Source organism: Leiobunum rupestre, chromosome 3 (assembly GCF_980474605.1).
Source record: "Leiobunum rupestre chromosome 3, qqLeiRupe1.1.hap1, whole genome shotgun sequence".
NCBI lineage: Eukaryota > Metazoa > Arthropoda > Arachnida > Opiliones > Sclerosomatidae > Leiobunum > Leiobunum rupestre.
The window spans coordinates 56,261,843-56,288,670 of record NC_143386.1 but is presented as its reverse complement, the minus strand read 5'-3'; the positions used below and the strand labels follow the sequence as shown (position 1 = coordinate 56,288,670).

Below are 26,828 nucleotides of genomic sequence, written 5' to 3'. Positions count from 1 at the left end.
GATGAACTGTTTTCACGTGGGTAAACATGTTGCATTTACTACTGAATTCTTTGTCGCAAATGTTACAAGTGGCTTTGGAGGACCAGACATTTTTGCTGTCGCCTTCGCCTAAGTCTTTGGTTAATTCATCTATCTTTTCGTAGCATTCTGGATGTTGATCTTGATAATGTTTAAGCAAGAATCGTTTCCGAAAGTAATAAACCGTCGGACATTCTCCGCAAAACAAGGCTTTACTTCGACAGTCCGCCATCTTCTTTTTAGTTTCTTCGTCTAGTTCTTTTTCATTCTCCGGAGTCAACGTATTATGTTCCTGACGTTTCGATGTCTTACACGTAACGTCTATTCCGGTACCCGCGTCTTTATGAGCGTTGGGTTTTCGCGTCTCATCGGTTGTTTCGTCGTCCACGGGTTTGCCGCGTTTATCTTCATTGGGAGTCTTAACCTGTATGACGGGATTGTCACAACTCCCACTATCAGAATCACTTAAGTTACCACACGGTATATCGTAGAGACCTTCATCAGAGTCGCTTTCTGCTCTTTGGGGTTCAACTACGGCGGTGCTTTCGGTGTTACTCTCCGTGTGAGCTAACGACGTCGAGTTAACGGCATTATTCTGGTGTGAAATCGAGGCCAAATAACTTTGAATACAAGTGTTTTGATTAACGCTGTGAAATGCCGAAGCGTAGTTCGGGGTAAGTTGTTGATTGGATAAAGGTATTTGCGAGGAATTAACTGTCCCGATGGAAGGGTTCGAGAAAGGTCTAGGGCCCTGGAAATCGCAATTTAGTACGTTGGGGATGGGTTGTTGATAGGAAACCGACGAAAAATTAGACATCCTTTCATTACCGTATCCTATATTCGGGTTTAAATTACGGATATTGACCGAATTCAAACAGTTTTGAAACGGTATTAGATGAGACAAATTAGAAGGAACTTGATTGTACGCTGACGCGTTTACGTTCGAATGAGCGTGTCCATTGAAAAGGCCAGAGTTCTGGGGCGTGGGAAAGTAATTTGGATGACTAAAGTCACTATTAAATGGCGGAATATTGGTGGTACTCGATGAGGGAACGTTGTTACTGCAGGAAGGCGTACCAAAAACATTATCCCAGTCGCAATGATGATCTTTATTATGAACCATAGTGTTATTAGATACTGAAATGGAATTGTGCACATTTTGGTTGAATAACGTCGAGTTATGTTCGCATCCAGTAATATTGTTTAGATCTCTCGGAACATTATCGTAGGCAGGATGTCGCTGTACAGTCGCGAAATTATTTTGACTATTTTTTGCAGTGGATAGGTTTAATTCGGATTCAAAATTACCAGGCTCTACGCTCTCAGAAGCGTTACTCAGTATGTCATCTAAAAGCTGATTCGCCGCTTCGAGGGAGCATTTTCTATTTTGCGGTTCGGTCACGATGGATTCGTCATTTTCCACACGGTCTTCTTCGACGACCCTGGGAGGGCTTCTGATCCTGTAGATTCGTCGAACCGTATCGGGATCAGGAAGGTTGTTTCGAGATGTTGGCTGTGGTTTCTCCAGTTGGCTTTTGTCAAAATCGGGGTGCAAGTTCACGACGTGCTTGATCATGTGCTTTTCGCGAGTGTACATTTGGCCGCATACCGGACAATCGTGGATAATGGACGATTTGAAACGTGATTTTAAATCGCAGCGGGTCAGAACGGACGGGTTGCACGTGGATATAGTGTCTGGACTCTTTTCAGTTTCTGGAACCACCGTTGACTTTGATTCATCAGTTTTAGCGGCTTCCCCGTTATTGTTGGGTAATTTATCAGAATTGTCTTCAACGAGGTCTATTTTTCTCGGTATCGCTGTTTTGATAGGGTTAACGTCGCTTTGTGGCATTGAATTGTCGTCAAACGTCTGAGAAAGAACTTGCTTATCCGAAAATCTGGGAGCTATGGTCTTTTTCGGGGACTTTGAAAAAACCTGACCGATATCAGCATTTTTTAATCGAAGCACCTTGTACTCTTCCGTAGTGCCAGAGAACATTAGTTTGTCAAGTTCAGTTTTGCTCTTCACTATTTTGACATCGGAGTGACTTCGCTTCAGGTGTCCTAGTAAACTCGTTATTTTGAAATAAGCTGTATCACAAAGTTTGCAAAAGTACAACATTTTCGGTTCGAACCTTTTACTGAAGTCGGCGTTTGTTTGACTATGGCTCTTCTCGTTTTCAGGTATTTTTACACCATGAGAATTTTCGAGGTGGCAATCGTAGTCTTCGGGGTTGAAGAAGACCGAGGTACAAATTTTGCATTCGTATCTCACATGGGGATGGGCTTCGACACAATGATCTTCCAAAGCGTCGAACGAATTGAAAACCTTGCCTTTCTCGCAGCGTGAGCATTTGAAGAAATCGGGAATAGGACCTTTGAAATTCGTAATTGAACTGTCGTTAAATTTAGTTTTTATACGAGCACTCCTCCTCCTCCTATTCAAAGATTCGGTTTCATCTTCCACAATACTATCATCAACCTCACTCGGCCCGGAAATTTCGTCCTTATCCGCTGATTTCAAAAGACAAGAAATGTCTTCCAACTCGTCATGATCTTCCAAATCAACATCGGAACTGTCGAGATCGTCAAAAGTAACATCAGATTCGACAGTAGACGTCGAGAGCGCGAAAATATCTTCAAATTCCAACAAGTTCTCTCTGTATCGCTTCGCAAAACTAGGATGAATAATGTGAATATGCTGTGCGAAGCCTTTTATCGTGGTGTATGGCGAATTATAACAGACTTTACACAGAAATTTAGCTTTCCTAAGTACGTAATTCTCTTTTCGGAAAAAATATTGATCAACTTGATTGTATATCCTATCCTTGTCTTTGAAATTTAAGCATCGAAGAATTTCCATTGATTCAAAGTTGATGTTACATTTCAATTTTACATGACTAAATATATTGCTTACATCGGACGCTACAAAGAAGCATCTTTTACAAATAAATTCTTCCACAATCTCCACATCTTCGGTTAAAATTTTAGGTTGTTCAATAGTAAAGGATTTTAATAATTTATCCGGCACCTTTTTCATCGATTGTAGAGCGTCATCTTCATAGGATTTGCAAATGTCTTGTTTCAAAATATTAAACAACAACGGATGCATTGTTTGAATGTGACATTCAAAAACGTTCCCCGATCTTATAGATTTATGGCACGCTTTGCAATAGAATAAGTATGTAGTAGGAATTGAGACTGAAGTGAAATAATTGTCCTTTGTGCCGTATTGTTGACTATCAGATATGATATTTATACAAACAAGCGTTTCATTCAAAGTATCCATTTCAGGATGTTCTTCTTCAAAATGGACATTTAAACCAGCGTTTGTAGAAAATACGCAAAGACAAATTTTGCACAGATACTCCTGAATTGCTTCAGTTGCTCTAATTTTATCCTCATGAAGACTTTTGCCAGAATTAGGTATTTGATCTGAGGTGTTATTGGTCTTATTACCAAAAGAATCTCTTTTTGTTTTGCCTTGGCACCTTTTAAAATGATTTTTAAACCCGTCTTTATTAAAATACCGCTGGTTACAGGCACTGCATAAAAACTTTTTTTCTTCATCAGTAGCGTCTTTCCTATGACTCCGATCAATGTGAATTTTATATTTTTGTACATCATGAAATCCCATATAACACTTTGGACAAACGAAAGGAAATTTTCCAATGTGAAATTCTTCAATGTGAGTCTTGAAATTTTCTTGAGTAACAAACAATTTTCTACACCCACGGCAGAAAAGGGGGTTTTTCTTGTAATGAGTGATCATGTGTAGATTCAAGTTAGCTTGAGAGGCAAATGCTTTTAGGCAAAGATGACACTTGAACTCCAAATTTCCAGTATGGCTGTTTAGGTGATATCTGAAAGCAGTTGATTCCACAAACCATTTATCGCAATAAGGGCATTCCTTCCTGAATAGCCCGTGTTGATTAGCTTTGTGTATTCTCAATTTCCTGGCATCAGGAAGCTGTTCCTGACATAGGTCACATATGAGAAGACCTTTTTCGGATCTTTTAGCTGCTACAATCATCTTTACTTTTTGAGGAATTTTGCAATTATGCACCATTTTCAAATGCTGATCAAAATATTTTTCAAAATTGAATTTCTGTTCACATAAATGACACGAAAAATGGTGGTTTTCTGGATGCTTTCTTCTAATGTGCGATTTTACAGCTTTTTCTTTTGAGAATTGCATGGAACAAATGTGGCAGAGATATTCTCCAGATTCTTCAGGCTTGCAAGCAGATTGGTTCTCTCTCGAGGAAAAGGTGTAAGTTTTTCTTAGTCTTGGTTTACCACAATATTTACGTTGATGGGTTCTTAGAACATATACAGTCTTAAAACATTTCCCACATCTGTCACACTTTGGTTTATCACTTGGTTCTTTGTCGTGATCTTTTAAATGATTGCTTAGCAATTGCTCATCCTTAAACCTTCTATAGCAAAAACAGCATTTGAATTTATAGTCTCCTGAATTATGGCTTGACAGATGAACGCGTAATTGAGATGGAAGTCTGAATTTTTGATCACAGTGTATGCACAGAAAACACTCTTCAAAATGGGATTTCCAATGAGAATATATATATGTTGCATTTTTAAAGGTCTTATCACAACGATAACATCCATAAGTTCCATCCACCAACTTTTTGATCCTCGGTTCAGTTTCTTCCTCAATCTTTTCATTGTGGTGTTTGGTCAAATGTGAATTCATTCCTTTAGTACCAAAAAATGTTAAGTTACATCGTCTACAGGAGTACGGCTTCTTTATATCATGATATATTTTCAAATGTTCAATGTAAGCCTTATTGAATCCAAAATCTTTGTTGCAGTCTTTGCAGAAATATGATGATTCTGGATCACCTTCTTTTCGTTCATAGTGGTTCTGTAGTTTTTCATTAACTACAGAGTTTGATATATTTAATTTATTATTATCCATTGCGTGGATATTATATAAATTGAAAAAGAGGAGTTAGCTCTAAGCGTTATCAAAACCAGCAGCAGACGCAGCGTTGCCAGACTTGAAAAACGAAATAGCCGCGGGAAATTCAAAAATTAATAGTGTAAATAATGAAATTTGAACTATCTACAGGCCAAAACTATTCGCTCCATAGATATAAGAAATGTATATAAAGGTCTAGATAAAATATTTCAAAGAGAGTGAATACTTAGGTGACAGCTAGCAGAAACGCGTAATTTCTCCAGGCTATCCTTATAAGACGCTATCTATCGGTAAGAAAGCTCGTGCTATCGTCGCGAGAGCCATTGTCTCCTGCTTAAAAATTATACTAAAAGTCACCAACAGATGGTGTCTAAAGACTACGGCCTGCGGAAAGGTCAAGCACTTAGTACTAAAATGCTAAGAGAGCTCGAGCTCTTGGTCACGTGCCTTCCTCGGTGTCTGCTAGTTGTCAATTCCGTATTTTATGTTAGGCTTAGACGCCCCGAAATTTATCTAGACCTTTATATACATTTCTTATATCTATGATTCGCTCGCTTTGGGACGAAAAGAGTACACCTTTTACCATAGAAATCTCATAGGTAACTAGAATGCTGCCGTGTAACTGGCAAATGGACCAAACGCCGTGGCAGACGATAGCCAGATCTCAGCCAATCAGAGCTCAAAGAGTGGTTCTGCCAAGAATTTAATGTCACCAGAGAGAATGACCTCACCTAGCTCCCGCGATAGTAGCGGAACCAAGGAGGATTATTTTCCTCCTTGGCGGAACCACTCTACGGCCTCTCATTGGCTGAAGGTTCAAGGCGAACTGGCGTCAAGCTCGGCCGTAGGCGGCAGCATTCTAGTTACCTATGAGATTTCTATGCCTTTTACCCCAAACTACCAACTTCTTCCATACTATAACAGCCATAGAAATCTCATAGGTAACTAGAATGCTGCCGTGTAACTGGCAAATGGCCCAAACGTCGTGGCAGACGACGCCAGATCTCAGCCAATCAGAGCTCAAAGAGCGGTTCTGCCAAGAATTTAATGTCACCGGAGAGAATGACGTCACCTATCTCCCGCTATAGTAACGGAACCAAGGAGGATTATTATCCTCCTTGGCGGAACCACTCTACGGCCTCTCATTGGCTGAAGGTTCAAGGCGAACTGGCGTCAAGCTCGGCCGTAGGCGGCAGCATTCTAGTTACCTATGAGATTTCTATGATAACAGCCAAACTGTATTTTGAAGTTGCTCGTTATTTCCTAAAAAATTACTCCAAAACTAGCGAATAGTTTTCGCCTGTAACGTCCTTGGTATAACTGAATTTATTAAAAATTAGTTATGAACCCAAAATCGTCGAACCCAACCAGCCGAAGCCGAAGTTCTCCGAACTGCCATAAACAAATAAAAAACTGACGAGACTGGAAAAAACATCTTAAAGTGTTAGTTGCACGAAAAATCGATAGTAATAAAAACGAATGAATGCGAGCTTGTTTTGAAGCCCAGGACGTTCTCTTTCCAAAAATGTCATGGTCGAAACAAATTTCCAAGCCTAAGTGTATTAACTTTTAGTCCGAAACTGACCTTTTTCGCTCCTCAAAATCCTGAAATTTTCGGCGAATTTATCTCCTCCGTAGCACGAGCAATTTGGGGCAAATCAAAGCTGTAGTTTATTCCTAAAATAGAAGGAACTGAAGTGGAGGGATTCTGTTTACTTGTAGAAGTTTTCAAACCAGAGGTTTTTAATCATAATATTAGGCTTATTATCGACAGTGGCGGCGCTAGGGGGTAGGCCAGGTAGGCCACTGCCTACCTGAAAATTTTTGAGGGGCCCCAAAATCACCCTATAAGGGGCCCCAAATTGATCTAGAAAGGGTCTCAAAATTGTCCCAAGAGATAAAATTATTTATAAATAACAATGAAACAATTGTCGATAATGTATTTAGAAATTTTTTAGGTATCTCCTAGTAAATAAAACCAGTTCTGTTATATTTGGACTCGTTTTACTGTTGTTAGAACTTTTTTGTTCGTCATGTACATCAGTACTTTATTTTATTGAAGCATTTCGTTGAGAAAAGGGGGGTCCCGGGTCGGGGGCCCATTTATTTGGTTTGCCTACCCTCGCGAAAATTCCTGGCGCCGCCACTGATTATCGAATTAAAAAATATTTTTTTTACGGGCGCGCTAAGCGGCACGCGTGACCCGACGTTTAACAAAAAATTTACGAGGAGTCTTCGGTTTCATATCGTTTTTCTACTACGTAGGCTTGTGTATGCCTATTTCAATTACTACCGCGTAGAACTTTTTCCTAGGTGTTAAATCAACCCGCTTTTAATCCAAGATGTAAAGAAATGTATTACAAACAATTAGCCAATGATACGCTTCGCATTTTCTGACGTCATGGGTGCCGAGAAAGTCTGGAAATTCGCCGAAAAGCTCGATTTCCACCATTTCGTCGAAATGGTAGAAATCGAGCGTTTCGGCGATTTCGACTTCTTTTTATAATAATTCAAAGACCACTAAACCGATTTTGATGAAATTTTCTGTATTTACTATAAAATGTTTTGCTCTTTCTAATGAAGCATTAATTAGCCATAGCTAAAATTTCGTGCAACCAACACTTTAAACTAAAATTATTGAAATTATGGTACACAACTTTAAAATTATTGTAAATACGCGTATAATATTGTACAAGCCTAAAATTATGGTACAACCAAAATTTTAAGCTAAAATTATTGTTTTGTACAATAATTATAGTACGTCTGGCAACGCTGAGCAGACGATACTTCGCTTAATGGGAGGTTGGGCTATACCAAAGACTATATATACGCTTGAAAGTGTATATATAGTCTTTGGGCTATAGAACTCCTTAACATAATTTATGAAAAAAATATCGAGCGGAATATACAAACGCCGCAACCAAAAATGGCTGAAGTACGGCGTTTATTCTTCGAAAGTTTACTATTATAAAGATCCCTCCAAAGTTTGGCCTCTTTTACTTTTTCGCGTTGTTTAATATTCTACCATAGACAATATATATATATATTGTACTCGTGATATTATCTTTAACCCATTTTTACTTTTTACTGTTTAATTGACGCTTATTTGTGTAATTTGTGTTCTGTACTTCTGTTCTTCTGCTAGGCTCCACTACGGAGCCAGTGACTCTGTTCCATAGAGTGTATTTTCATACGGAAATAAATAACCTATAACCTATATAATTATATTGTCTATGGTGATATTCTTATCGTCTCAATAATCCTTATCGAAGATGGCCGTAGTTTTATTTAAAAAAATCAAAATTACAAAACACGACTACACGAGTGCCTGCAAGCTGCTGCTGTAGCAGTTACCGAGGCTGCCGAAAAAGTTCGAGACTAGATCTCAGCTGTGGCTCATTAGTAAAGTAATTTGAACTTAAGTACTAATGGATACGTTAGATAGTAAAAGTGTTCAGTTAAATGTGAAGTCTACTGAATCTGCAGTGCATTTTGGCAAACGTTCTCATGAAATAGATGATGAAGAGTGGGAAAATGACGACCCAACGTCTAGTGATGCAGGGAGCGAAAAATCTGAAAATGGATTTGTAAATAAATTCCTTGAATTCTCAAAAGCGTCATATGATAAATATTTGGACAGGGGAGCGCAGTTTGTACCAGAAAAACCTATTGAGTCACCTCAAAATATTCTTGATCAAGAAACAAAAGCCACAAATGTTTGGTATTGCGAATTATGCCCTACCTTTTACATGCATGGATTTCGACTAAAAATACACTATCAGGAAGTTCATCCAACCAACCAGGCTGTAATTGACAAGCTTACAGCGTTATTAGTAGAAGAGAGTCGTAAAAAAACACATCAATATAAAAAGCCAACAAAGTTAAATTGTGAAATTTGTCACAAAATTTATTACCGTAAAAGGGAATTGATAAATCATTACAATGAAAAGCATCCTATATTAGAAGAAACTGAAGATGAATCAGTTGCAGATATGCCAGATGACCCTGTCTATGCTTTTATGGAAAATATGGTAGAAGCACCTATTGACAGTGGGGAAAATGTAATTGAAAATACAGTGGAGAGTCCTAAAGAAATCATCATGGAAAACATAGCTATTGGTTCAGAAAATAATGACTTTAAAACATCAGCCCCAGATCAGAAGAAAATCTCTCCTAAGCCAACAACTAAACATAATAATTCAAAGACACCTATATTAGACATTAATGAAAACACAACTGCAACTACACCAGTAAAACGCGAGAGTAAAAGGTTGCCTAAACCAAAGAAATTTGAAAATTTTATTAGGGAGCTTCAAACCAATGTCTGTAGTAAAGTGGTAAAAAGTAATGCTAAGATTATAGATACAAAATTTCCTTTTAAAAATGAACACCAAACTAGGAAAGTAACCAGAATTAAAAGGGACAAATTGTATAATTCAAAAGCTTTGCTTAAACTTTCACCATCAAATCCAAAATTGGTTAAGCAGCCCAAAAAAAGCAACAAAATTAGCAGAAAAAGTTCCAGCAAATCTCAAAAATCAGCGGTTAAGAAATTGCCAACTTTGATAACTACCAAAACATCTAATATTACCAATATGTCACAGCCTAGAAGTTCTAATTATAAAATAATTAAACCATTCATTAGAAATATAGTTGCCCAAAGAATTGCTGTCTCACCGAAACAAAATGACAATATAAATCACCCCAAAAATTGCTCATCAAAAATATCTCCGAGGTTAAAATTAAAATATTCTTCAAAAGATGAATTAAAACTACTTAAACATAATCAACCCAAACAAAAAAGGCGAATAAGCAATAGAAAAAGCAAACCTGTCATGTTAGAGGAATACGTTTACACATTAAAAGAGAATACAGCTAAACAAACAGAGGGTACCTTGCCAGATACCCAAAATAGGACCAAAGGCAAAGCTAATATTTCTGCTAACAGCCTGAATTCATCAAAACGTACAAACAACAGTGAAAAAACAGAGGTCAATAAGAAGTCAACTATTAAAAACCACACTCTAACTATAAATGAAACTACTACAGTATCAAATAGAAAAAGGAAGCCAAAAATTTTGCCAGATTTTGTCTACAATGATGCTTTAATCTCAATAAATCCTCCTGTAAGAGATTCTGAACTACCAAAAGGAGCGGATACTAATGTTAGCAGTTTGACTAAAATTAAAACAGAACCAAAACTATCAAGAAACTATTCGCATTCGCAGGTAGAAGCTAAAAAAATTAGAAAAAACACTACAAATAACCAATCACCCATATTGAATACTAATAAAAAATTAGTAGGCAATTCGAAGGATCTTTCAAAAATGGATAGTATCAGTGTTGAATCTGAAAAAAGTTATGATATACCATTATCAGTAAACGTGGATGATGTTTTACCATTGCTTACTCCAAAATTAGAAACTATGCCATTTCCCACAATGGAGGAAATTTTTCCTAAACGTTCTGTTAATCATTCACAAAGTAATTTCAAATATGCCCAATTATATCACTTGCCTGTATTTTCCACCATGGAATCACTGCACATTTTTGATAAACCCGAAAGCCATGATGTAAACCCACCAGTTAAGAAAAAGAGAGGTAGACCAAGGAAGCCAATTAATGTTGAAGAAATATTATTAAAAATGAAATTAAATGCATCCCGTAGGGAAAAAATTAATACCTCAAAGGTAAACAAACCCTCCCACACATTTTCTAAAATGAAGAAAGCTGTATGTGGAAAAAGTTTCAAGTTTCTAGATATTAAGGTTGGAAATCCAAAATTTTCTAGTCAAAAAGGTGGTGATATTAAATCAAAATCACATTTGAACAAAAAAACAAATAAAAAATCTAATTCGATGGCTATTAAACACAAAATTGCAAGAAAAAGTGAAGGTGATAGTATTTCTGGATCACCGAATGTTAAAAATTCTAATTCGGAGGGTATTAAACACGAATTTGCGAGAAAGAGTAGTCCTCACTCTTTTCAATATTTTTACGATAATAATATTGTAAATCCTATGTCTATTGTAGTTCAGAAACTGGATGAAGAAATTTATAAAAGAGAAGTAAATAAATAAAAACATTCTGAAGAAAAAAAAAAATTAAGCTAAAGCTTGGTGTGAGAAAACTACACTTGTAATGAAATTCACAATATTTTTACATGTTAACTTTATATTATTAATGGTCATAGTCTGCAACAATTAAAATCACTTTCAGTTCTGTTAATAGTACCTTTAATAATTATAATAAAAAAAATTACCATTATGGCATCTATGTTTAAAACTAAAATACAATTTTACCGGAATACCAGACAATACAAGCAATATTTTTTTTTTCATTAAGTGATAATAACATCTTGAGAGCTAATGTTTGGAAAGTTTTGGGAATTAGTCTTTGGAAGCCTCGGTATCACTAGCCTCAGCGTCTCCCAAGTCCAATCTTTCCAAAGCAATACCCACAGGTTTAACGATTTTACGTTTGTGAAAATACTTGTCAGATTTACCACCTGTCTGGTACGTTTTATCCCCATCCTTTCCCTTTCTTTTTCGATTCTTACCTTCCGGAGGTACTTTTTCGGTTACCCTTGATTCTTCATCTTCCTTTGTGTCCCTAATTTTCTTAATTTTTACCTTGATAGCTTTATTAGTTTTTTCCTGGGAAACTGAGGATTCAATGATTGTTTCTTCCTCCTTTTTGGAAGGAGTTATTTTCCTTGCCCTTTTCCCTTTCTTAGTAACTTCTGTTATTTCTTCCATATCCTCATCGGAAGGATTTTCATCAATAAAGCTGATCACATTTCTTGGTTTTCTAGTGCGGGTAGTGGGTGTTGGTATAACTTCTTCTTCGCCCTCTGTCCCTCCATTTTCACTACCACTCGAACTGTCTTCCACTTTTCCCTTAGATTTCTTTTTCTTCGCCAGACCAGCTCTAGTAGATGCCCGTCGTTTAGGCTTTTTCTGTTCCTTCTGGAACTGATTACCATCCTCTTGGACGCATTTAGTAACTCTCTGATGGGCCAGTAACGAGGTGGTTGATTTGAAATTGGCATTACATGTGAAGCAAACAAAAGCTCCCTCCCCTGCTTCGCTATGTACTTTAGCCTCGTGTCGTTGTCTGGAGTATAAACTGCTGAAACTTTGGGAACAGATTGAACAATGAAAGGGTTTTATTTTCATGTGAACGATTTTAATGTGATTCTTAACGTAAAGTTCTCGGACAAACGTCTTGCTACAGAACTCGCACGTAAAACGATCTGAAGATGTTTTTGGGGCATTTTTCTCCTTTATAGCTGCCACTAAAACTTCAATGTGTCCCAGGGCATCAGGGTGTTCTATGTGACTATTTGTGTAATGTTTTAAGAGTCTAGCATGGGATTCAAATGTCTCTGAACATATTTTGCAGGGGAGAGGTTTCCCATCCTCATTTACAGTATTTTCAGCAAAATTTTTGGAGTTGACAATTTTTACAGCTTTTTCCAATTCATACTCCTTCCAGTATTCAGGATGTTCCTTTTTATAGTGAGTGCTCAAGAAATGGTCTCTCAAGTAGTACATGGGACATTTCTTACAAAAAAACGCTTTGCTTCTGACCTCTGCCAAATTATCCACATCTTTTCCCTCAGCCGCATCGCCATCATTTGCAGCATTTGTCTTAGAAAACTGAAGAAATTGATCTTCATACTTATTACTTCCTTTCTCTTCTGTTGGAGCATTAGATTTAGAAGTATCTTTGTTTTCAGGTGGTTCCTTAAGTTTTGGATCATCACACGTATCCGAATCATAGTTGATTGCAAAGCCAGTATCAGGGATATCAAATGGATCTTCACCATCCGAATCTTGGTGTGAACGATTAACAGAGGCATTATTACTTCCACTGTTTGGTAAATTCTGAAAGCTTGGATTATTCTCCATGGGTCTGATATTGTTCTGATCAGAATTGAAAAGGGTTGTAGGTTGAGTCATGGTATTTGCTCCTCCATAAGTGTCCATACCATAAGGAGCTACAGGGTTATTTATGACATTTTGCGGTTGTCCAATGACTCTATCCCAGTACGAGAAGTCTGTCACGTTGTTCATCGAAATATCGAAATAAACGTTTCTTCCTCCAGCGTTTGGTTGAGAGGCTTGAGACATTCCTTCGACTCTTGTATGATGAGCTGGGTTTGGCATGTGTGGTTCTCTCTGAGGTGGTGGATGGTTGTCTAAAAAGCCCAAACCATCACATGGATTTTGATAGGTAGGATAGTGGGAATGAGAAGCATTGTGAGAGTGGGAATGAGGAGCATTGTGAGAGTGGGAAGTGGTGTTCTGTACCGAATTATTGGTATGATGACCTAAATGATGTTGCTGCATATAGCAATTCTGGAACCCAGTAGGTTGTTGAACGTTACCAATGATATTTCTATTTTCAATCCCATGAGTAGGCCCTACATGACTCATGGAATTCCTATTTTCCATATTGTGAGAGGTTCCTTGGTACAAACAATTATTTCTGTTAGGTGGAACAGAGTGATTGAATGGAATGACAGGATCCAAATTGCGGATACCAGCATTATGTGAGGGAATTTGATTGTTCGTGTGCAGGGGCGGAACATTATTGCCAGAGTTATTTGTTAAGTTTTGACTGACAACATTGGTCTGATGCTGAATGCTTGTACTATTCGAAGAATTGACAGACACATTTGAGTTTTCCAAGTTGTCAGACTGATTTTCCGGCGCAAAAGTATGACTATTCGCCTGTAGCTGTGCTTCAACTATTTCAGTTGCGTTAGAGTCTTGATTATCAGCTGTACTAGTTTCTTTAGTATCAGGTTTGGTTCTAGCTTTTATGTACTCTTCATAATAATCGGGATGATATTTCTGATAGTGATTAATTAGATTAGATTGCATCAAATATGGCATAAGACAGAGCTCACAATAATAATCAAAAGTATCTAATTGCTGGGAATCCATATTCGCATCATGATAATCAGGATGCCATTTTTCAATGTGCTTTTCCAAATACATTATTTTCTTGTATTCAATTTTACACAATTTACATTGAAAAGTTTTTTTATCTCCAGCTTCATCTTGATTTTCACTTTTATTCAACATACGTTTTGCCCTTTCAAGAAGTTTTTCACGAGATGATTTAGATGGCAATGAGGTTTGTTCCTGAGATTTATCTTTATCGACAGTATAATCAGGATGAAACTGCTCCATATGGCGAACCCAAAAAATTTCTTTTGAGTAAGAAATTGGGCATATTGGGCACTTATATTTAGTCAACCCCAATAAAGCATCTTCTGCCATGTTAGCTTCGGTTGTTATTTCTTCAGGGCTTTGATTGGGGTAGTGAGGATGATATTGTTCAATGTGTTTTTCAAGAGCAGTTTTCAACACATAGACAGTTTTGCAAATTTTACATTGAAGCTGGCTTGAAACTGCTTTTGAAGTTCCTTTACCATCAACTTCCGGATAATTAGGATGGTATTTCTCAATATGCTTATTCAAATAAAATTGTCTGGCATAGGAAATATTGCACACTTTACACCGTAGATCAGTTTCCTCATTTGATTCTTCATTCATTTCAACCAGATTTCTACTGAGACGAGCACTCTTTCTGGTAGGTGGTGTTACTTTCACTGTGACTTTCTTCTTTGATTTCGCTTTGCCATAGTCTTCATCCGATACAGAATCATTTTCTGATTCCACTTCTTCTTCGTCTTCACCTCCTTCTTCCTCTTCTTCACCGTCATCATCTTCAGAAGCTTCACTGTCTTCAGTTTTGGAGTTGCCATCATCTGAATCAGAGTTTGCATCGCTTTCCATAGATTTCTTAGTAGAGTTATTTTCAGTTTGATTGCTTTTTCTCATAAATCTACTGTGGGTCACATAAGGTTCCACACTCTCAGGATGACATTTCGCAGTTTCTTCAACAAGTTCTTGAATTCTTTTCTTGAAAGAAGCATGGTATTTGCCAACATGAGCTGTTAACAAGCTCATAGAATAGTAAGGGATCATGCATATTTCGCAGAAGAAAGTAATGAGCTTAACAAAAATTTCAGGTTCTTTAGATATTATGTCATCAGTTTTTTCATAATCTCGGGGCTCATCCCTGTTTCTCAAGCAGCAAACATATCCCTGGGGGAGATTGTTATTAGGATGCTTTGTTGTGACGTGTTCCTCTACTTTATCTTTGTCAGGAAAAGCAAAAAAGCAAATTTTGCAGACAAAGTCCTCCATAACTTGCACTTCACTGACATTTTCTGGGATTTCTACATCTTTTGTTTTAATTCTTGGGTCCCTTTTCGGGGGCATCCATTTTTCTACATTTTCCGTACACCATGTATAGTGCTTTCTCAATGAAGAAAAGTTAGAGTAGGACCTGGGACAGAATTTACAAACGTATATGGGATTGCGAGGTCTACGACATATAGCGTAATGCTTCTTCAGTGTTCTTGGCTCCGCGTAGGATCTTCTACAATAATGGCAGGCGTACTTCTTTTCCAATGGTGGCTTGTGAAAGTTTGATAGATGAGATTTGTAATCAGATTCTTCATCCTGTTTGAAGCCTCTGTAACATTTTTCACACATAAAGGGAAATTTTCCTTCGTGTTCCATTTTGTGAATATCTTTAGCTTCCTGAGTCGCAAATATTTTATTGCAAGGGGAGCACCAAAGAGGGTTGAACCGGTAATGGCTTCTGATAATGTGAATGTTCAAATTAGCTCTAGCTGCGAATGATACTTTGCACCAACCACAAGCGTATGGCTTAGCTCCACTGTGAGTGTTCAGATGAGTTTTGTAGTTTAATTTTTCCACAAATCCTTTTCCACAGACTGAACACGTAATTCTTTTATCATCATGGTACTTTAATCGATGGTGATAGTACCTTGTAAACAAATAAATGTGTTAAAAATTTTAAATTTTAAAAATAATAATAATACTATTACCTCAAGACTTTGGCAAAAGACTCCTCACAATCTGCACATTCATAAAGTCCATTTTCAGACCTTTTAGCATCATTCCTTATTGGGGTTTGATTGTGAGCCTCTTTTAAGTGACCATTCATAAGTTCTTCACTCTCAAAATGTTCATCACATAACCAACACGGAACTGTCTTATCCTCCATGTGGCTTCTGAGATGAATTTCAAACTGATTCCTGCTGGTAAATGAGTGACTGCAGTGTTCGCATAAAAATTTTGCGTCTATAAATGCGGCGTGCTTGGATTGGCGGGATTTACGTGTTTGTCCTTGGCCATTGGGCAGTCTAATTCTTTTCTTCTTATTCATCTTAGCTTTTTTAGTTTTATCTCTAATAATTTTGGGCTTGCGTATAGCTTCACATTGATGTTTCTTAGAGCAATGGGCCTGTAGATCCTTTAATTTCCAATAACCTCTAGAGCACACGTGACAATTGTAAGGTTTTATACCCTGATGAACAACTCTTTGATGAATCTTAAGAGAAGATTTAGTTGACACTTTAGTGGAGCACAAATCGCAGCTAAATTTCTTCTCTGGCATCGGTTTGGGTCGCCTTTTAGGAATTCGCGAGTGTTTTTCCAAATGTTGTTTGAGATTTTTTAACTCATAAAAGGACTGATCACAAATGTTACATGTGTGCCTTTTTGGAAAATGTCTCAATCTATGATTATACGCTTTAAACAGCTTATCAAAAGTAGCGTCACAAATAGCGCAACCAAACAAACCATCTTCAAGTTTAATAACTTTGGTTTTTCTGGGGGCTTCAATATTGTGTTGTCTGCGGTGGTGATGTTGTAATAAGCTCTTTTTAGCAAACTTGTCATTGCAAATGTGGCAAGGATACACTTCAGTTTCCTTATGATAATGCCGCAAATGTTCCGTAAGCATTTCCTCATGCTCAAATCTCTCTTCACATCCATCACACTCAAAATATGAGTGCTTGGTAGGAACCACCAACTTTTCTGGTCTTGCAAATGTTCGCACTGGGTTCTGAACAATGTGACTCTCAGACTGATTATTGCTACTTGCATTGCTGTTGTTGTTATGGTTTGAGAAACCGCGAGCTAGGCCGTGATTTGAAGGTAAAACGCTTGATGAAGTCACAACAGTCGGAGGTACTGGTTGATTTTCAATATAACGGTTGTTAGAACTGTTTGGCAAAACTCCAATTCTATTAGATGTATCAAAATTGACAAGAGGATGGTGGTGATGATGATGATGATGATTTTGGTGCTGGCTCTATAAAAATTAATTAAATAATAAAAATTAAGGGAGACTACTTGGTCAACCAAAAACTTACAGTGCCAAGGCCTATAAGGGCCGAATAATTTATTCCCTCTTGGGTAGGTTGATTTAAAAAATTTGGAACAATGGTGGGCCATTCCATATTGAGTAATTAAAAAAATTCTTAATTTAATCAAGAAATCTAGATGATCAATAATTTACTGGCATGATGTTCAATGTTGTTGGTGCAGCTTGGACTAAGCCTACATATCCCTTTTTCATAAGCTTCTCTCGCCCTAAAAACATCAACGAATTTCCAACAAAAAAAAACATTCCACCTCCCCCACCCTAAATTTTTTTACAGCCCCTCAGTATAGTATATACATGAGGTTTCCAAAAAAAAGTATATACATTGGATATGTTTAGAACTAGGCCTATACTAATTTTTTTTTTACTGAAATAAGGAAACACAATTTTAAAATGGGTTAAAAAAGAACGTTTTATTCATATACAAACATAAAATATTATTTTTTTCTAGGTGTTCGTTTACGTCTCTTGTTCTGCATATATTCATCATCAGAATCATCATCAGATTCCTCTGTTATTTCTGTAGAGTCAATGTCATCTTCGTCCATTTCATGTAATATCACTTTCTTCGGCTCCCTAGTTTTACGTTTACTTCTTGGTTCTTCTTCAAATTTGTTTAATTCCTCATTATTTCGATCATCATCATAGTCTAATTTTTCAAAATTATCCACTTTTTTAGGTGGTCTTCCTCTTCTTTTCTTTTCCGTAGCTGGTTTTCCAGTGCAGCCTCGTTTAATATGTCTTTTCCAACCATCTTTAAAAAATATATATAAATTAGTGAAGGGTAAAATTATACAAAAAAGAAAGATTCAGAAAGAAAACATCGTAGCTATGTGTTTTTCTAATGTTAAAACTAAGAGTAGAAACTTATCTTCAAATAAAATGTCAGCTCTATTGTCTAGGAATTTGAGTAATTTTCAACACTTAAAATATTGGATTACTATCAATCTATCTATTCGCTTATATGAAAAGTATACGAGTAAGTACCTCTGTATTTAAATTTAGTATCACACGTCTCGCAAGTAAATGCCCTTTCATCTGAATGAACCAACTGATGCCTTCGTAGATGTTTTTTTGTTTTAAAAGTTTGAGTGCAGGAATCGCAATTATAAAGTCTGTCCCCGATATGAACCTATAATTAAAAGAGTTTTATGTCTTGGAATCTAAAATATTCACTTAAAGCACAAACCTGAGTGTAATGAAGCTTCAGATTAACGCGATTGGGGAAAACTTTAGAGCACAAATCACACACTATTAAATTTTCTTTCTTCTTCGTAACTTTTGGTTTTTTCTTCGCAAGTTTCTCAGCTTCTATCTCTTTAGTTAGCTGTTCAATCTTCGCTGTATTTTCGGGATGCATTTTTGCATAATGTTTTTTCAAGTGAATCTAAAATTTAAAATAAAAAATATACATTAGTAGTTACAATAACGGATAAAAACCAAAGACAATTTATTTTTACCTTCATTGAATAGCAAGAGAGGCAATTATCGCAATAAAACACTTGCAATTCATTCGGTACATCAGTGTATAGATTATCAACATCATCATCAGCATTGTCAGCGGTAATATCCATTTTTGACACATCTGGAGAAATAACTTCGCAATGATCCGAGGCTGAATCGTCAAAGTTATCAAAGTCGTCATTTGCACCAAAATTATCATCAGAATCAGATTTATCAAAATCCAAGGCATCTTCAATAGGAACGGGGTCTTTCTTGGATTCAACAACACTCGTTCTTCTTGGCCTACTACTAGACGGTGTGGGATCTGGTATAAGATCTTCAGTATTATCATCCTCCAAGCCCTCAATAAAATTTTCCTTTAGGAACTCTTTTTCTATTGCATTCTGCTTTGTGGCTACAGTATGATTTTTATTAATCCCACCAACGATATTATCCAATTCATTTTTGGGAACTGGCATTTCTTCCTTGTACAATTCTGGGTGAATTTTGGAGATATGTTTCATTAAATGAATCTGTAATAAAAAAAATATTTTTAATTACTTTTAAAACATGTTTGAAAGTTAATTTTCTATACCGTACCTTCATGGTGTAGGGTATTAGGCACAATTTGCAAACATAGCCAAGCATTTTTGGCAAAGTGATATTCTTTTTCCTGAGATTTTCTTTGTCCAATCGTTTATTAACCAATTCAACCTCTTCTTCATACTTCGGGTGTTTTAAAGAAATGTGTTTATCTAACAAGAGTTTTTTGGAATATGAAGCGAAGCACACTTTGCACAGAAAAACACCACTTTCTATAACTTTCTCTGTTAATTTTTCAAGATCGAAGGATTCTTTAACCATCTTTAAGGCTGACGTGCATTTGGTGGGATCCAATGCTTTAAAATCACCCTGGGTTTCAGGATGATACTTTTTCAAATGTTCTTTCAAACTATTACGTTGAGAGTAAGAAATACGGCACTTGCTGCAGGCGTATGGTTTAGTTTTAGGATTTTGTCTGTGATGGTTGACCAAATGTGTGTTATAGTGAAGTACGTTACTAAATTGCCTTTTGCATTTTAAACAGTAGTTGTCTTTTCTATCGGTATATTGATGATTTCTACAATGATATTTCAGATAGAGTTTGGAGATGAAGGATTTCTCGCACAGATTGCACTGAAACGGTTTTTCAGTTGAATGGATCTTCTCATGGCTGGTTAGGTTAGATTTGGCACAGAAACTTTTATTACAAACTTTGCAAACATAAGGCTTGCGTCCCAAATGGATATTTAAATGCAGAGACAAATTTGTTTTCTTATGAAAGGCTTTGTTGCAGAAAGTGCAAAAATGGCGCTTGGGAAAATGCAATCTACGATGAGAGCTTAAATTTTTTCGTTTCTGAAACTCTTTAGCACATATATCGCAGTTGAAAGTCAGGCCCACTGGTTTAGAAGTTTTGGGTCGGCCTGATTTTGCATATTGATAGGTCAGTTTAGGGTTTTTTACGTCATGAACTTTGCGTAGATGAGATTTGAGAGAACCTGTTGATATGAAAGCTTTGCCACAACTGTCGCAAATGAAAGGCTTTTCCCCTGTATGGGTTCTCTTGTGATTCTTTAGTTGAAAACTGCTAGACAACTGTTTTCCACAGTCCTCGCACAAATAGTCCTTTTTCTTGAAGGGATCTCGAAATTTCTTGGTCTTTTTTGTTGGTTCTGGTTCTACAGCATTGACATTAGGCATAAGATTGCTCGTAATGTTAACAGCACCATTATTTGTTAAGTTGGTCATGTTATTTGTGATATTGTGATTTGTAACAAGATTGTTTCCAGGAACATTATGATTGAGGTTCATATTCATATTATTTGCCATATTATGATGACTGTTATTGGTGTTGTCATTAGAAGGGGTGGTGTTAAAGTGATGCAAAGCTATAATAAACAACAGTTTATAATATTTGTTACATATCCCTGAATTATATAATTGCTTACCAATATCATGACCCATATCCATTGGAATATGGTTAGTCGTAATTGGTATTGCGTATGTAGTAGGTGCTGGCCCTGGTGGGGCTTGAACTCCCATACACAACATATTAGCGGAATTGTCTTCTGGGCATTTATACCGATCTATCATACTATTTAATACGTACGACATATTTACTTTAAAACTCAATATAAAAGATATTACTAATGTACTGAACCGTTTAGCACTACCAAGGCTTACGGCACTAGCTCGGGTGACAGAAAGCGCATTCCTTACCCAATTTTAGAGGTAATTTATTGATATTTTATTTTGGAATAAGTTAATAACTAAGAAGAATAGTACTATATTAGGCCCGATAAAATCAATAGGAATCTTTACTAGAAAAATATAAAATAATTTCCTTTGAAAGCCATTGCCGCCATTAAATCTAATTTATTCTTCTACACCCACGGTAGGTAGTTGGTAGTTTCGACAAGGTTTCAACTTCCTCCTTGTTTTTTCTAGTCACTACTTTGACTTCACTAACACCCGAAACCTGATAAGCTGATATATACTATGATTTATCTTTGGAATGTTTGGTAAAGTTATGGGCCGCTGTTGTCTGTCTTTTACAGAAAAGTGTTTTTATGGGAAAAATTATTGCAACCATGTACTAATTAATAATTAGTCCATGTTGCAACCATGGACGCAATTATATGGCGTCCATGTTGCAACTGAAACCATAATTAAATAACTAAAACAACATAAAATATTATAAAACCACAATTAAAATGTTTACTAAATGGAAAATAACATTTTAAAAGCATACCAATTTCAAAAAATATAAGAATGTTTTATATTATATTTTGTATTCATTTTCATCATTATGAATAGCTTTTTGCCTTAAGTTACTAATTAAACTTCAGAATGAAAAACCATTAACAAATGGACGAAATAAGCCTATTGATTGATTGATTCAAAAACAAAAAAAATCTTAGCTTGTTCTTGAATTATAAAAACTACAGCTCGTTACATGATTATTTTTTCGTAGCTTCTAATCTATTGCAATAAGTAAGGTTAATAAATTCTATAGATTGGGAAAAATAAATATAACGCTTTCTATTCCGTATAAACCGCCAAAAACGACGCAAAAGCCGAAGCGTATTTATGACATTCAGACAAGGTCGCCATCTAACTATAAACTGCTAAACTACAAAAGCGCTAAATTTAAATTTTGAAAAACATTAATACTAATTTGGGCTTGTTTCTAGTTTTGCCTGTATTCTCAATAAAAATAACTATTTTCGTGCTTGCGGTCTTGTTAAAAAAAATCTTAATCCAAGATTAACAATGGATTAAGGTTGTCTATGACATGTTTTATCCATCTTTTTTTTTGATCTAGGAATTTCTTGAAATTCTTAAAGGAAATGGATTATTGGGAATTTCTAGAATATGATATACCTGAAACTTTCACAAATATGTTGACTAAACATGAAAATGTGCAAAGAAAGTTAAGAAACTTAGAATTAATAGTACACGAATACAACAGGTATAAAATTGGTTTTAGTTATCACATGAATTAAAACCATAATTACTTCAAAATAGGACAATATCTTCTGTATCAAAAGATGAACAGATGCTTTTTCAAATACCAGTGGAAAAAAGTGAAGAAAACATAATCACAGGATTATCAAAAATTACCTGGAATAATTTAAAATTAGAAGAATATACAGGAGAAACAAAATTATCCATAGAAGAAGTATTTAATTCCCACTTAAAAGTTAAAAAAGCTTCAAAAATTAACCTACAATATAATTTAAGCTGCAAGATATTATTAGTAGTTATAAGGAAATCAACACAGAACTACTCCAAAAATGCAAAGAAATAAAATGCATAAAGCTATACGCACAAATGGGAGAAATAACTTCAGTTGATGAATTTTTAAAAATACAAGTTGTCAATTTATTATTTCCAAAGGGCATTGAAAGAAAATTATTAACAGTTATTGGTTTCAGGATAGCTACATTGCACTTCAAAAAGAACTTTTGTCCAATCTTTTAGACAGCTTTAAATTAAAAGTTAAAAAAGTATTTGAATTAACACAATTAGAACAAGATCATGTAAGAGATCTAATTAATTTAAAGACATTAATCTTGTTGTTTGAAAATAAATTACATTTGCAGCCAACTCCTCCGTGGACTGCTTATAGAAACAAAATGTATACTTTATTATGTGATTCGCTGAAAACCACAATAGTTAATAGCTCGGAAAAAATTGATGAGATATTATTGGGGAATAAAAGTATATTTTCTGGATCCATTAAGATAATTAAACGAGAAGTATTTCTTTATTAACCTTAAGATCTTAGAAAATAAATGTAATTTATTTTTCATCTATTTTAACAGCTTGTCATGATTCCTAACAAAAAGGAGTTGGAAAAAGCTTTTCAAGAGATAATTGACTATGCAAACATAGAGAAAATTTGCGGGGACAATGATATTAACTTTACAGTAAATTTAAAATATTTCCAAAAAAAAATAAGTAAAGTCTAACTAATTAACTAGTGATATAATTTAGATTCCAGATAATACTGAAAATTGTCTGACAACTTTGAAGATACTAGAAAATAAACTAAGTTATGCAAATGTATACTTAGAATCTTGGCAGAAGTTTTCATACTTATGGGATGAAAATGAGCACGCGAGATCAGAGTTACCGAAGTAAGGGTTAACCAGATATTTATATATTGTTTATGTTAATATTAACCAATTTTCAGCTCCGAATCACTGATGGAAACAAAAATAAATATACAAACTATTCCAAATATAAAGAAATTAGGGTTTATTGAGATAGATGTGTCACCTTTAAAGGAGGAGCTTATTACTTTGCTTAATGCGAAAATGGAAAGAGTTCAACAAACTATTGTAACATAGCTATTATAATTGGCTTTAAATTATCCCTTGGAGTTAGCTTTTTATTTTCTACCACAAAATCAAAAAACAGTAATGAATGCGCTGATATTTAATTTACACGACACCTTAGAAGAAATAGGGGCCTACTAAATTGTTAATCATTGTTTTGAATTTGCAGCACTTTTCGCAGCAGAATACAATATTGTATAAATTTTACCCGCATACGTATGAAATATACAATTTTCCACGCACTGCACGCACACACTGTTTATATATTCATTCAAAGTAGCATCATTTAATTGTCAAAATAAACTAAGTTTTACTTCCCAACTGTCTTACGGACCCGGCTTTAAACTAAAGGATAACTTAGGTCTCACTTTTCCCTTGTTTAAGATCACTTGCTGCTCTTCCTTCACTTTTTTCTCTTGATCCCTTCTCAATTTTTGACACTGTTCTTCAATTCGTCGTTGCTCTTCAACCATAGCTAACCGTTCTTCAGCCTGATGATATACAAAAAAATTTAGCATTGAAATGCATACTTATAAGTAGTAACACTGGGAAATGCATACCATTTTCTTTTGAGCTGCTTCCATTTTGCGATTATTTTCTTCTATAATCCTTTCGAGCTCTTCACGTTTTTTACGTTCCTCTTCCTTTAAGAAAATATTGGATAACAATGTCAATAAAAGGATTTAAACTCAGTCTAGGCTGTTCCAGAGTACAATACTTCTCCCATTAATAGATTTTATTGAATAGAATAGTATTAAAATTGTCAAATGTTTTTGGGAGAAGCTTTTGACGCTGGAACTTTAGTCGTACATATTTTACTACAAATCACACTTTGACACTTTGGGAGTTGGTACTACTGGCAGATGATAATTAGTATAAAAGATATACTAATTCTTGCTAAGAAAAATCCTTCTAGACCCTTTAATTTTCAAGTAAAAATGGTCAAATAAATGATTATAAAATTCTTCTTTGCTAATAATTATATTTCATATATTGTTAAATATAGACACAAAAATATTATTATCTTAAACTAATTTAAGTAGTTGATGTGTTAACTGTTCAGTATTGAGCCAAAACCAAAAGTTTTTCAAGGATTATAAAAATTGATTATTTTTTTCAAGAAACATTAATCAAGCCATGGATGTAAACCATTTTCAACTGTAAAATGTATTTTTCCAAAAGTAATGTTTTTTTACATTTGAACTGTACAAGGCCCAATACTAACAAAATAGTTTTTACACCCTTAACAATAAGAAAGTCATTTGAATTATCTGATAATCCAATTAACTACCAAATTCTAAAAAATTAATAAAAACAATGTTCTTACATCTTTCCTTTTCTGTTCTTCAAGTTCTTTTTGCCGCCGCCTCTCTAGTTCTTGTAGCATTTGTTTCTCCATGAGCCTTTTGGCTTCCTCGACCCGCCTTTTTACCTCCTCTTCAATGGCATCTTTCCGTTTCTCCAATTCTTCTTGTACTCTTTTTGCCACAATCTCTTCGACCCTTTTGGCAGTTTCCTCTTCGATGACTCTGGATTCTTGTTCCCTCTGACGCCTGTTTTCGTAGACGGAGGGGTAATGTGCGGGGTTACATGGAAGAAAACACCCCAATTCCGGGCATGTTAGTAATATTTTGAAAGTGACTGGGCCATTAAAAACTTATTTTTCAGGCCCATCAAACTAACAATATAAATATATACAGCCCTTAATACGAGGTAAAACTAAAAATATTTTACACACTTGATGCATATTATTTTAGCAGTAAAGGTTGAAAGTTCAAGTATTTATGTGCGTAAAATACTCGAACTTACAAAAGGGCATAATGCCTGAAGATTCTGTTTTAATACCAAACCGTAAAATAAGCCTTTGTGTGAAAACAACATAAAACAGAAATAAAGAAATAAACCACTAGAAATTCATTTTCTCAAAAGAATAGAAAAAGGGCCGTGCTACTCACCAACTACCTCCAATAATCTACTGCCATTTTTTCCAGAGTACCGAGAGCTGATGAAACTTCGTAAATTGTCCTATAGACGGTATTATTTCCAAATATTGCACACACAATTGAGCGAATATTCTTAAAGCTCAAAAGCTTTTTTATCATAGGGAACGCTCCATGATTGATTTTAAAGGATGACTGATGATACGCAGGCTCTATTCTATAAAGCCTTCTTCAAAAAGTTATTGAAAAATAACCTGGCCTGCGCTAACTAAACGTTCAACTCCCATGGAATATTCCCTAACAACAATTCCTCGTTTTAAGTCAATAAGACTGAAAAAAATTCTGCTGCCACTGTCAGCTTTCAACACCTATACCCGTATCATTTGTTGTAACAATTCATCAAATCGTTTGTAAACATATTTGACTATAATTTTTGCAAAAATTTAACAGTCGTTTCATTTTAAAAAGATGATTGTCGGCAGGCAAGATAACCTACCGCTGTCTTTCCAGCTCCGCCAAACGTTCAACTTCATCCAGCTTCTTTAATTTCTTCCTCGATACATGGGCAATGTGACTATCAATTTCAACACTGCTATTGCTGCTAACAGATCGTGTTCTGGACCTTTTCCTAAAAGAAAAAACACAAATCATATGGAAATTAAACACCCCTGGAAGTAGGCTGCCTACTAGAGCTTGATACCAAAAAACCAGACAGTGTCACAGTGAAGACCCCCTTTCTATACGGTTTACACAAAATAAACGCAAGAACTTAATTTTACATACCATGTGCGAGAAATCTTATCTATGGATCGACTTCTTGATCGTACACCATCGACGTAGGCAATGTTAACATTGGATCTTATGTGATGCCTTTCACGATCCCTACTCTTTTCTTTGGAATACGATTTATGTTTACTTCTACTTTTATGCGACCTACTACTAGGCGATTTACTTCTTGAACGACCCATATTATTTGAAATACTTATTATAAAATATTTTAAGAGCCTTAAGAGATAATTAAAACGATTGTAATTCTAGGTTTTCTCGAATTAAAATGGCGTTGCTCTTTCTTTCACGCCTTTTGGAAAATTTAACTATTTGGTAGTTCCCACCCCATGATGATGTGATGACATCGTTTCTGACCAATAGACAAATGACCAATAGAATGTTTGCTGCTACAGTAGTATTTAATTATTTTTTCCATACGGCCAAGCCCGCTAATAGTGTTTTACTAGGTTTATGAAAATTTATGGCCGTGTCTTCCCGTTCTTTCGTGATTTCACTTTTGAAACCCCGGGAATCTACTGGAAAAGTATAAAT

General features: G+C 35.5%; 6 protein-coding genes across 6 annotated transcripts; 3 read left to right on the top strand and 3 right to left on the bottom strand.

Moving 5' to 3' along the window:
- Positions 1 to 8,268: 8,268 nt before the first annotated feature.
- LOC149952713 (uncharacterized) lies at positions 8,269 to 11,102 on the top strand. The gene is made up of 3 exons (XM_090169796.1): positions 8,269 to 8,367; positions 8,447 to 11,028; positions 11,070 to 11,102. Coding segments are annotated over exons 1-3 (2,616 nt in total). The 5' UTR covers positions 8,269 to 8,366.
- A 4-nt stretch (positions 11,103 to 11,106) lies between these two features.
- On the bottom strand, positions 11,107 to 17,550 carry LOC149952712 (uncharacterized). The gene is made up of 3 exons (XM_090168754.1): positions 17,229 to 17,550; positions 15,897 to 17,167; positions 11,107 to 15,835 (listed from the first exon to the last, which is right to left on the bottom strand). The coding sequence occupies exons 1-3, from the start codon at positions 17,313 to 17,315 to the stop codon at positions 11,350 to 11,352; spliced, it is 5,844 nt and encodes a 1,947-aa protein (XP_090024880.1). The 5' UTR covers positions 17,316 to 17,550; the 3' UTR covers positions 11,107 to 11,349.
- An 81-nt stretch (positions 17,551 to 17,631) lies between these two features.
- Positions 17,632 to 21,175, bottom strand: LOC149952711 (uncharacterized). Its single transcript, XM_090168750.1, has 6 exons — positions 20,674 to 21,175; positions 19,283 to 20,613; positions 18,700 to 19,215; positions 18,429 to 18,626; positions 18,227 to 18,371; positions 17,632 to 17,993 (listed from the first exon to the last, which is right to left on the bottom strand). The coding sequence occupies exons 1-6, from the start codon at positions 20,837 to 20,839 to the stop codon at positions 17,677 to 17,679; spliced, it is 2,673 nt and encodes an 890-aa protein (XP_090024876.1). The 5' UTR covers positions 20,840 to 21,175; the 3' UTR covers positions 17,632 to 17,676.
- Positions 21,176 to 22,074: 899 nt separating this feature from the next.
- Positions 22,075 to 22,708, top strand: LOC149952710 (dynein axonemal heavy chain 2-like). Its single transcript, XM_090169795.1, has 3 exons — positions 22,075 to 22,196; positions 22,253 to 22,406; positions 22,469 to 22,708. Exons 1-3 carry the CDS (start codon positions 22,075 to 22,077, stop codon positions 22,706 to 22,708), a joined length of 516 nt encoding a protein of 171 aa, XP_090025921.1.
- Positions 22,709 to 22,847: 139 nt separating this feature from the next.
- LOC149952709 (uncharacterized) lies at positions 22,848 to 23,733 on the top strand. The gene is made up of 4 exons (XM_090168753.1): positions 22,848 to 22,986; positions 23,053 to 23,157; positions 23,225 to 23,367; positions 23,424 to 23,733. Exons 1-4 carry the CDS (start codon positions 22,864 to 22,866, stop codon positions 23,578 to 23,580), a joined length of 528 nt encoding a protein of 175 aa, XP_090024879.1. The 5' UTR covers positions 22,848 to 22,863; the 3' UTR covers positions 23,581 to 23,733.
- Positions 23,328 to 26,588, bottom strand: LOC149952708 (uncharacterized). The gene is made up of 5 exons (XM_090168752.1): positions 26,292 to 26,588; positions 26,005 to 26,136; positions 24,896 to 25,121; positions 24,129 to 24,212; positions 23,328 to 24,059 (listed from the first exon to the last, which is right to left on the bottom strand). The coding sequence occupies exons 1-5, from the start codon at positions 26,474 to 26,476 to the stop codon at positions 23,895 to 23,897; spliced, it is 792 nt and encodes a 263-aa protein (XP_090024878.1). The 5' UTR covers positions 26,477 to 26,588; the 3' UTR covers positions 23,328 to 23,894.
- Positions 26,589 to 26,828: the final 240 nt, after the last annotated feature.